Source organism: Manacus vitellinus, unplaced genomic scaffold, assembly GCF_001715985.3.
Source record: "Manacus vitellinus isolate BGI_N305 unplaced genomic scaffold, ASM171598v3 scaffold_3_pilon, whole genome shotgun sequence".
NCBI classification, from domain to species: Eukaryota; Metazoa; Chordata; class Aves; order Passeriformes; family Pipridae; genus Manacus; species Manacus vitellinus.
In genome coordinates this window covers 36,006,518-36,018,775 of record NW_021940535.1, presented here as the reverse complement: position 1 = coordinate 36,018,775, position 12,258 = coordinate 36,006,518, and the positions used below count along the sequence as shown (strand labels likewise).

The following is a 12,258-nucleotide window of genomic DNA, read 5'->3' as shown; positions in this document are numbered from 1 at the left end:
GTCTGCTAGCAGTTTCTCTACAAACTACAATGGCAGCTGTGCTAGAGGTCATGAATATTACATAAGGGCTGTCCATGCATTCAAGCCAGCATCAGTAAGCCAAATTCCCATAGCAACACTCACATAGATTTACTCATCGCTAAGAGATGCACCAGTTCAGCAGTAACGCTGCACTGCTACCCCGATTAATCTGCAAGATACTATTACTTCAACTCTTCTTTTAAAGATCGTGCATTTACTGATAAAATTCAACACTTCACCTGAATTTCAGGGCAGCTTTTATCACCTCTCTCAGAGCAAAGAAATCTCCAACCAGCAAAAATTAGCTCTGATAAAACTGAAACTCCTGATAGAATCAGCAACATTTCTGAGATACAAGGTTGAAGGGAAAAAGCAGACTGCTTCTGTTGAGTTTCTGCTATACTGATCCCAGGACCGCAAGTGATGTTCTTCAAAGAGATGTTCAGCATCTCCTACAGTTGGCACATTCCAGCAGCTCATTAAAAAGCTGCTTTAGGAGCTCTTATTAAATATCAGTTAACAACTACATTTTCAAAAAAACATTTTTGGCTTCCCTATTTGGGTTTTCTGGCCCAATGAAGATGTCTGCTTGTATATTATAGTCCTGTATTATTTACAGAGCTGGTCCTTGCCATACAATCAGCTGCATAGCTCAGTGATCTGGACTCAACGGATTTCTGAAGAACTCTTGTAAAATAGGTGGCCTAAATGAGCAGAGGGAAAGCCAGCAGTGGAAAATTAAATGGAATGGGTGGGAGATGGAAGGGAGATAGAGAAATAAAAAAACAAGGCAAAATGGAGGAGGGGAGTTAGAGGGAAAGAGAGAATGCAGATCAGGTAGATCTGAGGAGGGATCTCAACAGTGTATTTAAATGTAAGATATTAGAAAGAAAAACAGATTTTGGAAAACAGTAATATGCTGAAATCTGGCAGGTAGCTTACAAAAAAACTAAAACTGGAATGAAGTGATAAATGAATGATAACAATTAAGATGAGCACAATTTTCACAAGTACAGTAGTATTTAAAGATACAGCATGGATGAAAGAAAAAAAAGCCTGTTGACTTCCACTGCTAAAACCTTCACATTCCTAAATGCATCTCATGGAAAATACATAAACACACATCAAAAACCTAAAGTTTGTTTAGTGTTTTCTTACTAAATTGTCACTATTTGCCATGAGTATGGAGGTAGAAGACCTATATATTACTCATGGGGTCATTTAACACACAAAGTATAAAGAAAGTCAATGAAGTCTTCAGGAAAAAAACACCCTTGTAACAGACTCTCCCAATTTACATATGATTTGTAGGGACTGATCCTTCATTGAAGGGAGATGAATACAATGTTTGAGGGCTGATTTTTGGAACTGCAAGCTTTGAATGCCACAGCAACCCATAGGCAAACTTTCACAAACATCTTCAGTAAAAACTCATGGTTTTGACCCCATACACTGCAATAAATGCATATATTTAATAAAAGAATAAATGCACAGGTTTAAATAAGAATGTTCTGAAATACGCAAGTCAATCAAATCCCTTTTATGGAAAAGTTATTTCAAGTGATTTGTCATAGAACATATATTTTCACCTGCTGTCTGGAGTATGTTTATAAGAGGTCTAATCTATATGTTAGCATATTAAAAACATTTTATGAGTAATAGATGAGATGACAGTCAAAGAATCATAGCATGGTCTGAGTTGGAAGGGACCTTATAGATCCTCTAATTTCAACCCCCACTCTAAAGCCGAGCATTTTATGAGTTTGTGACTGGAAGTAACACCTTACCTTTGCTTTCTCAAGCTGTGCCTGGGCCTGTCGCTCTGCCTCTCTCCGCACTGCTTCCCTATCTTCTTCCAGAGATACATCTGAATCAGATGGACGGCTGGTGTAGGAGTCCGCCGAACCCTGCACAAGAAAAAGAAAAAATATGTCACAAGTTCCTTTGATGTTTAAAAAACAACAACAACAACAAAAAAGTAGAAGTGGCTATACACTTTGCCTTTTTTCTTACTTCTGTATCCCTGAAAATAGAGCAACTGTTCAAAGCAAAAAATCACTTTGAAGAAATTATGCCTAGGTTAATATTTTCTTCTGGAAACTTTCCAGAAGTGCAGGTGTCTTCCCCAGTGTTTTGTTTCCTGCACTATCCTTGCACTCTTATTTGTGTGCTTTTCAGCAAGCAGAGCCAGTTGCTCTGTAGAGCTACAGCACTGGTGCAGTGCAGGGCTGAAGGACACAGCAGCTTCAAGGATGGCTCCACAGAAACGAAAACTCTAAACAGAGACAGAAATAGCAAGCTAACAGACTTTTTATAATCAAAATGCAAATTCAGTATCAACAATTACCATTACACAATATCACTGCTAAGAGATTTAACCTTTTCTATGCATTTTTATTTTAGGGCAGCCTCTTTACCTGACACACTTTCCCCATCAGAACTGCAAATGGCTCATATCCATCTCTGCCCCTCAGCAAAACATGCAAATGACCACAAATCAACTTCCAACTAATAAAATCCGTCTGGACTCAACACATGTCCCCGTATCGCCACAATGGAAGCAGCCACAATGCCAGAACAGCTCTATAAATAATGACAGCTCTGCTTTCCGTCTGCATCTCCCTGCATACAAAATAGAGTTCTGCTAATTCAATCAGAATGAAAACAACTGTCCTCTCCTCACCGCCTTTTTTCTCTCTGTCTCTGCAATACATACAGTATAAGCTGATAAGGAAAATGCAGGGCTTACACAGATATCAGAATTCTTCAGACGTCCTCCTTTGGCTCTTTTCAGAAGCCTGATCCAGGTGGCCTTCATTAGCCAGACAGCTCAGTTACTGTCCGCAGCTGCAGCGCCCGGCACTGATCTCATAAAACATGTGCACACTGAGCACTGCAGAATCACAGCTCCTTTCCTATCCATGCTCTGCTGTGAGAGCCTTCCTTCTCTTCCCTCTGCCTTTCAAGCTTCCAGCCTCACTGTTTCCAAGTATTCTACTGCAATTAAATTCTCAAAATTTTTCATGCCAGAAAAAAAAAAAAATATTCATTCCCAAAAAATCCACACCACCTCCAAAAATCTCAACTCGAATGATAAAAACATAAAATAAAACCGGCTTCAGGTAAATGTTGTGAGAGATGCTTCAGCTGATCAGAAACTCAGATCGATGACAGAAAAATACCTAGGGCTTTTTCCTTTCTGTTTTGGGGGGCGGATTTGGCTGTTAAAAATAGTGCTTGCAAGAGAACCTTTTAAAATCCTGTTCAAAATGTATTCAGTGACATTTGCAAGTGCAAAGTTCATTTCATCTCTTCCTAGATTGGCTGGGGGTGGGGTAACAGGCTGTTCATACCACTGGGCATGCTCCATATGTGCAGCCTTTTACGCAGATGCTCACATCACACCGGGCTGTTAGCCTATGCCAAATTGCCATTTTACATCTCCAGGGTAAACAGCTGGAAAACGCAAGGTCCCTGTGAAACTGGAAGAGCTGGTACAGCGTCTCGTTCCCTTCATGTATGTCTGCTGCCAGCCACGTTTCCCTTGGATGCTCGGTTCTGTCACACAACGCTGCCCTCCGCTGAGCAAAGCTCTGAGCTCCACTCACAGCTCCCTTACAAAAGCCAAAATTATGCCTGTTGAGTGGGAATTTAACCCCCTGGTTACTGCTTATATTTTTTCTGACATTAGCAGAAGAAAGAAGCAAAGAATAACTGCAACACACAACACGTAAATATTAGATCCTAATATGGCAAAAGCCAAACAAAACATTAAATTTCCCTATTCTGCTTTTCAGAGTTACCCTCTACCCTTTAATAAACTGACATGGGAGTAACACTGTAAGGCATTTATGATGTACTGATGGACATACAACATTCCAGTAGAAAAAGATCACTAGCTGACTGCAGTGCCTGCCTTCAATATAAGTTCACAGTCACAAGATAAATAGCAAATAGAGATTACAGCTGAGAACAGTAGTCATACATATGTCGTAGCATGTGTCAGGAAGGTTTGAATTCTGCCATGGTTTATGTCTGTATAACAATGAAATTGCCCATCACAAGTGATGCAGCAGCCTACATTTCACTATTATTAAAGCAAACAAGAGTTGTCAGTAAACCCGTGGTTTATAATAAAGCAAATTTTTAACTTTCCAAATGTTTTATTTTTTTTTCCTTTTCTGAAGCCTGTAATTGTTACAGCATAGAGTTTTATAATCTGTGTTTGAACTGACATAAAAAACCCCTATTCTCCAAAGGGTATTTTGCTCTTCAGAAGTTCAGATACATCTGCTGTTACAGTGACTGTTCAAATCTAAAACGCCTCCTGAGCTAGAGCAAAAGCAGCAGAAAACAAAAGAAAATACACTCAAACTTTCTTGAATTTTTAAAAATATCTTGTTCGTTAAGAAAATACAGAGGCCCTGTAACATCCCTGTAACGTCTCCAAATCCTGTCAAATTTTGCTATTCTTTAAAATTTCCCTTTGCCACAACTTCTGACACACCTGCCAATGAAAATAGTGGGAAAAGATGAACAGCAACAGAAGTTTAGTGTAGAGTTTAAATCCTGTCATGGTTGACACAACAGTGGTCTATGGACAAAACCATTTATGTTATCACAGCACTAATCAAAGCTGAGCTCCCCCATAGAGTCCCAGCCCTCAGGACACTGCTGTCAGGCAGCACTCCCTCTTTGGAAAGGGCACATCCAAGCCCTTCCCCACCAGTGCTGCAGTTCCTTGGTGCCACTCTGCTGCCTGAGGCATGGTGTCATAAACCAACCCTGAAGCAACACTACCTTTAAGTAAAAGGAAAACAAACAAAGAAGCCATTAAGCCTGACATGGCAATCAGATGGTGGCTAGTGTAGGTGTTCCCTTCCTACAGCACTTCCATGATGAGCACATCATATTTGACACTGACCAAGTGGCATAGCATCAGTTTTACTATCCTTCATTCTGCTGTCCACAAGGGATGCTGCCTAAATGGTTCTCACCCTATAAAAAAATTCGTGAAGCACAGTAACATAATTCTTATCTCCCCTAAGGGGGCAAAATGCCTTTTGGGTCAGGCCAGAATCGCTAAAATTGGAATTTCAGCTTCCAGGCCACAGAGATCATTTACAGTGCTGGTCATGTCTTATGTTGGCCGCAGTCCCAACACACATCCAAAAAATCATAATGACTCAATTTATTTTAATTATATTGACAAATCACATGAATCAAACTCAACATTACATTTATTTTCCCAGTGGGATGGACATGGTCATGCAAATTTTCTGTGGAAAGGAGAAGTTGGAAGCTTCTTTGCTTCTTAAATATGGAAAAAAATCAAGTCTTACAGCAGAGTAATCCAGGAAAATGGGTAGCATATAATTACATTTAATTCATTGTATAAACTTCTGAACATTTTTATTTACACTAAGAATGCATTCAATCACTTTAAGATCAAAAAAAAATCAAGCTTTGATAAAAACTGTGATGAAATTGTAATAGAAATACCCTACTATTTAAGAAAAATAATGACAAGTGGATGTGCATTGTCCATTCATGACAACCAAGGAAACTACATTTCCTCCCTGAGTTACTTAAGCTTATGGGGTTGCTCTGGAGAACAGTATGAATCTTTTCCCAAGAGTTTCAGAAACTCAGCCTTTTTGAAATTCTGCAGGTCTCCATCTTCTTCCACTGCAAAATGGAAGAGCTGCAGTAATATATCTATGTAATATATTCTGCTGCAGCCTCCAGTTCATCATCTTTCATGGGAAACTGTCTAAGAAAAGTGAGATAAGTCATGTTAATAATTACTCCATCTATTTATTATTCTTCTTCTTTTCTTCCTTACTTGGCAGGTTTACAAACTCATTTTGTTCAAAAAAGAATTTCCTGTTTTAATAACATGCTTGACAAATATTTACCAACCATCTTACCACTTATTATATCAGAGTACTTTCTATGAGCTATTCTCATAATGTGAACCCATGTTTTTCCCATTGCTAGTGGTCATATGGGATCATATTTGAACTCCTTTTCCTTCAAGACCATAAATGTCTTATGTTCTTCAGTATTGTAGAAGTTCTACAGTATTGTAGAAGTGCGTCATCTTCAAACGATTGGGTTCTTCAAGTAAGAGGGTTTTTTATCATTTCCCTTTACTTGCAGGTAGAAACTCTTTAGGTAAATTAGGTGGTGCCTCTAGACCTCTTAATTTTCTTGTTAGTTTTCTGTACCCACGCTTAACTTTCATCTGTACAGTTGGAGCTTAAGTACAGATTTTGACTGCAGTGTTACATTAGTAGCGTAAAATCTGTTGATGTGTTTATTCTGGTAGAGTAATAAATTCTCACTGGGTTAATACAACTACCATTACTCTTGCCAATTCAATCCTAGCCTTTATATTGTGTCTTTGTCATAAAAATAAAAGCAATCCTCTGAGTACCATGAGTCTTTAACAGACTCTAATCCACTTATTAATTGGATATCATTAGAACAGATAATTTTCCAAATTACTGAAAATTCTCAAATAATTCTCTTTTTAGAAAGATCAAACAAGTTCCTTCAAGTTAAGACTTTTTACATTATTATTTATTAAATGAAGGCATGAAGCAGTAAGCAAACATGCAGCAAGATTTTACCAGGAATAAAGAAATACATATGAGGGCACATATATATAAAACTCCTCATTTATGATACTGGGGTCTTCTCTGAGGTATATTTGTCATCTTTTCATTCATTTAATGCTGATGAAAATTTTAAATCCAAAAGGAGAAATATATTTGTGTCTTAATTTGATTTATACTTTGAATATGGAAAACTCAGGCCTCACTGCGCCAATAAGAGGAACAATTCATTTCAATATTCAGAATGCATACAGAGATATTGTTAACTGCTTATCTTCTTATCCTGTTGCAGTAGTAAGAATGACATCACATCCTGCTAGGACATGATTTGAGATGGTATATTATGTCCTTGTGATATGCAACTACTACTGGAGTGCTTCAAAATATGGTAAAAAAATATATTTCCATAAAATGTTTACTTCACTTAAAATCTTTTAAAATTGATTCAGAACAAAGGCAATATGTAAAATGTCGAAGTTTAGCATGAAGTGAAACTGCTAACACTGGCAAATTATAAAACGCCAATAAGGAATACAGATTGTCCTGTTTCATCATAAACTGATCAACCCAAAAAGTGTGAGCCACACAGTTAGATGTCAGAAGCACTCCCACAAACGCACCATGAGTAAGGACCTCAGTTTGGCGGAGTGGCAAAGGTGGTGAATGTGAAAATTTCTTGTCTATCAAGTTTTCTCTAGATGTCTAAACAGTGTCATTGTTTTGAAGAAAACACAAAACGCTGCTCCGAGAATGCTATGCAACGTTATATTATTTAAATATAGTTATTTATTAAATTATTAGTTATTTAAGGGTAGAAGTTAAAGTTAATTATTTGAGGGTAGAATTTTTATAGAAAGACCAAATTTAATTCAATTAATTGTTCACAATGTATATTTGAAGTGTATGACAAACTGAAGAAATACCATTTAGCAAAGGAAAAAAGGAAAGAGGCCATGTTTTCATTCAGGGGATATCAAGCAGGAATTGTTGACTCCTTGTTTAAGCACCATGGACACTTCACAACCTGGTAACTACCAAGTCTACACCTGATGTCCAGTCTCCACTCCCACCCCTCTCCCTCATTGGCATGGGCCCTTCGGTGCTTGGCCATTTGCCCACACATGTAAATAAACAATTACTATGCAAGGAGGGCTACCAGATCCTACAGTAGGCATTGGAATACTCTGCTAAGTTTGCATTAAAAAATAAACCCAATGTTGATTAGAATTTTTTTTGTTGTTTAGAGTGAACAGGGCCTTGCTGGCATCTACAGCCATTGGGGATGTTCAAATAGCAGGACTGAAATTTTAGAACAGCTGGGAGCTTTAGGGTGGCAATGTGATTAAAAAAGGAGATTATATAGGAAACCAGTCTTCTCTTTACCCTTAACATGACTTTGTCAAGCTTGATTGCAGCACCCAGCTTGACAGTAACTGTATTCTAAGGTGCAAATCCAACCTACAGCTGGATGAAAGTACAAGTTTTTTTAAATAGCCCTTGAGTTTGCAGAAGACTAGATTTTGGTATTCATGAACCAGGTAAACAGTTGTACCAGTCACTTTATCAGGAACAAACTAAAAAACAAAAACCCAAATAACCCCCGACACCAAGCAAACCCACATATTTGCACCCATATTTCATTATATGGGCCTAAATGTTTGCTCTTCTGTTGTTTCACTACAAAAAAGTAGCACGAGTAGGTTTTCCTAGAGGACTGATGGTCTTCTCATGGTCATTTTCTGAAGAAGTTTCTTCTTCAGAAAAATTTTGGCAATATGCAAAAAGGCAACTGCAGAGCTCAGCTTAGTTAGCAAACAAGCAGAGAAAGCCCTCATACTCAGAGCAAAACTTTCCCCAAAACTGTGGGATGCTGTGGTGTGTTAGTTTACCTTTTTTTTAAAAAAAAAATCTAAGATGGAAAACTCCTTGAATCCCTAAAGTACTATGCACTACCCCTACTGTGCAGTCACAAAGTGAATGACAAGCCCTGCTTAAACAAGCTTGTAATCTAAAAGATGAGAGAATATGAGCAAAAAAAAAAAAAGGGAGTAAGTAAGAGATCGAGGTAGCAATGCAATAGAAAATAAAGCATTTTTAAATATTCGATACCAGCATTATGACTCATCCCTTGCATAACCGTAGTGGGTTGTTCTTGAAGTAAGTTCCCTATATGTATTATGGCAGAGATTAGTTCTGTGAAAGCCTCTGAAGGAGGATAATCTGGTTGCTCTGTATATTCTGACAGAGAGATTCTCACATTTATGAAATAAGAGAAAGTGCTTTTGAGGGAGAGGTCAATGACAGGAATAGAAGGAGGACTCCAAGTTTATAAAAAAATGCTTTATCAACAATATAATCACATAATTGAGAACTTTAAAAACAAAACAAAAAATCCCCAAAACTAGAGAAAAAAAAGGAAAAGGGATTTAATGTTTTGAGACAGTTAATTGGATCTAGAGGATGGCATTAAACTATTAATATTTTGAGCTATAAAGAAAAGTCAGAGCAATGACAGAGTTAAGATGTTGCCAGTGGAGCAACTAAGAAACAGGTGTCAAAGGAATAAAAATACACCAAGGAAATGATTGCAAGCAACATGAACCTGAATCATCTCACTTTTGTCTCAGACTGTCAGCAGACACATGGATATTGTCATATCAACTTGGCTGACTCATGGGAACTTGATTATATGTTTAAGTCCTTAGGTAAAGGTAAACCAGGCATATTAGTAACAATAAGCTGACCTGTGGTGCTGTTTACTGGAGCAGAAGGGGGTTAAAAATTAAAGGTTTTCAGAAAAAATGAAAATGTAATTTTTGAGTGTATTAATTACTAAGCAGCAAATATCACAAAGGAAGGATTTTATTTGCAGAAATACAACTCAAAAAAAATAATTTAGAATTGTGATGCTATGTGTTGAGAGAAGAGCTTAAAGAGAAAGACAAAGATTGGGTCAGCCACAAAATTAAAAAGGAACAGTTAAAATGAGGAAAAATGGAAAACACATCTGGGATGTCAACAACGAAACAGAAAGACAACTAGAAAAAGAACGAATTTGCAGGAAAGCATGGCAACCATCATCTTAATTTGTCTCAGCTCAGTTAAAATTGCCAATTTAGATTCTGTGTTCCAGATCGTCAGTATATTTTTATCTGGGATTTTGGTTCAAGTCATTAAGATTTTCTGCATACTTAAAAATAGCTTCCTTGAAAATTCAACATGAAATTCTGTCAGCAATGGAGAATTCTGAAGGGAAAAAATATTTTCTTTGAATTTTAACAGATTATCTCAGTACACACAATCTCTACCTGGTTTTTAAATGTCAAATTTTTAATCTACTCCAGATAACAAAGGGAAGATTTGGGTACTGGCTTGCTCGTTTGTTTTTTTACCTTAGTAAAAATGTTGATGTTAAGCATATACAGTGAAGTTTTCCTTATTTTACTATTTCACAGAATCATAAAGTATCCTGGGTTTGAAGGGACCACAGGGATCATCGAGCCCATCTCCTGACCCTGCAGAGGACCACCCCAAGAATCACACCATGTGCCTGAGATCACTGTCCAATGCTTCTTGAACTCTGGCAGTGTTGGTGCTGTGGCCACTGTCCTGGACAGTGTGTTCCTGCACCCAGCCACTCTCTGCGGGAAGAACCTTTTCCTAATATCCAACCTAAACGTCTCCTGACACAACTTCAGGCCATTCCCTTAGGTCCTGCCACTGGTCACCACACAGAAGTGATCAGTGCCTGCCCCTCCTCTTCCCCTCACAAGGAAGTTGTAACTGCAATGAGGTCTCCTCTCAGTCTCCTCTTCTCCAGGCTGAACAGACCAAGTGCCCTCAGCCGCTCCTCATACGGCTTCCCCTCAAGGCCCTTCGCCATCCTTGTTGCCCTCCTTTGGACACTCTCAGAGCTTAATACCTTTCTTATATTGTGGTGCCCAAAACTGTCACAATATTCAAGGTGAGGCTGCACCAGTGCAGAGCAGAGTGGGACAATCCCCTCCCTCGACTGGTTGGCGATGCTTTGCCTGATGCCCTCAGGACACAGTTGGCCCTCCTGGCTGCCAGGGCACTGCTGACTCATATTCAACTTGTCATCGACCAGGACCCCCAGGTCCCTTTCCATGGTGCTACTCTCCATCATCTTGTTCTCCAGTCTGTATGTACATCCAGGGTTGCCTCATCCCAGGTGCAGAATCCAGCACTTTCCCCTGTTAAACTTCATACAGTTGGTGATTGCTCAGTCATCTAATTTGTCGAGGTCTCTCTGCAGCATGTTTCTGCCTTCAAGGGAGTCAACAGCTCCTCCCAATTTAGTGTTATTGGCATACCTTCGTGTCCTTAGTCCAAGTTATTTACAAAGATGTTGAAGAGAACTGGTCCTAAGACTGAGCCCTGCGGAACCCCAAAACCCCACTAGTGACAGGTCGCCAGCCTGATGTAACCCCATTTACTATGACTCTTTCTGCCCAATCCATGAGCCAGTTGCTCACCTATTGCAAGATGTGTTTATCCAGCTGTGTGCTGGGTATAGTGTCTAGAAGGATCCTGTGAGACACAGTATCAAAAGCTTTAACGACATCCAAAAAGATTACATGAACTGACTTCCCTTGACCAACTAGGTGGGTTGCCTTGTCATAAAAGGATATTAAGTTCATCAAGCAGGACTTTCCTCTAATGAAGCTGTGCTGACTGTGACTGATGACTGAGTTGTCTTTGAGGTGTTTTTCAGTAACTCCCAGAACAATCTTCACCACCACCGTTTTTACCAGTCACTGAAGTGAGACTGACAGATCCCTAGTTTCCAGGGTCATCCCTCTTACCATTCTTGAAAACCGGGACATTTGCCAGCTTCCATTCAACTGGGATCTCTCCAGATTACCAAGGCCATTCAAAAGTCATTGAGAGAGGTCTCGCAACGAAATGAGCCAGCTCTTCTGAGTACTCTTGGATGATTCTCATCAAGCCCCATAAGCAGTAAATCCTGCACAATTTTGGGGTTGAAAGATGTTATCATTCTCACAGTCATGGTCCTGCAGCTCAGGGCTCTGGGAACCCCATAGCCCATCACCAGTGTTGAAGCAAAGAAAGCATTAAACATCTCTGCTTTTTCTATGTCCCCGTTTGTGTGGTGACAATCCTTATCAAGTAATAGGTCAATGTTATTTCTGGATTGCCTTTTGCTAATAAAATATTTTAAAAAAACACTTTTTATTGCCCCCCATATTTCTGGTTAGCTTCAACTGTATTAGAGCTTTGGCTGCTCAAATTTTCTCTCTACGACAGTGAGTACCATCTCTGTACTTGTCCCACATCACCTGACCTTTCTTCCATTGGCTTTTTTCGCCTTAGTTTCAGAAGAAGATCACTGCTCAGCCGAGCTGGCCTTCTGCTTTGCCTGCTGGACCTCTGACATTTTGAAATTGCCTGCTTCTCTGCCTTTAGGCGGTGGTGCCTGAAAAGCAGCCAGCACTAATGGACCCCAATACCTTCAAAAGTGTTTTCCCAGGGGACCTTACTCACCAGTTCCCTGAACAGTCTGAAGTCTCCTCTCCTCATATCCAGTGTTGAAATTTGCTGGCAGTTTTCCTCCTATCATGAGAGATTTTTAACT

General features: G+C 39.1%; 1 protein-coding gene across 9 annotated transcripts in view; it reads right to left on the bottom strand.

Annotated features, from left to right (window-relative positions):
* The window catches only part of CACNB2 (calcium voltage-gated channel auxiliary subunit beta 2), a 175,660-nt gene that overhangs the window by 77,817 nt on the left and 85,585 nt on the right, over positions 1-12,258 (bottom strand). For 7 of the 9 annotated variants that reach the window (XM_018075424.1, XM_018075426.1, XM_018075427.1 and 4 more), the window contains exons 1-2: positions 2,771-3,339; positions 1,809-1,928 (exon numbers count right to left, since the gene is read on the bottom strand). In XM_018075424.1, coding sequence (XP_017930913.1) covers positions 1,809-1,928; positions 2,771-2,839 — 189 coding nt within the window. In that variant the 5' untranslated portion in view covers positions 2,840-3,339. Of the gene's footprint in view, positions 1-1,808; positions 1,929-2,438; positions 2,539-2,770; positions 3,340-12,258 lie in introns of those variants that run through there. The other 2 variants (XM_018075430.1, XM_018075428.1) reach the window with 2 other exon arrangements.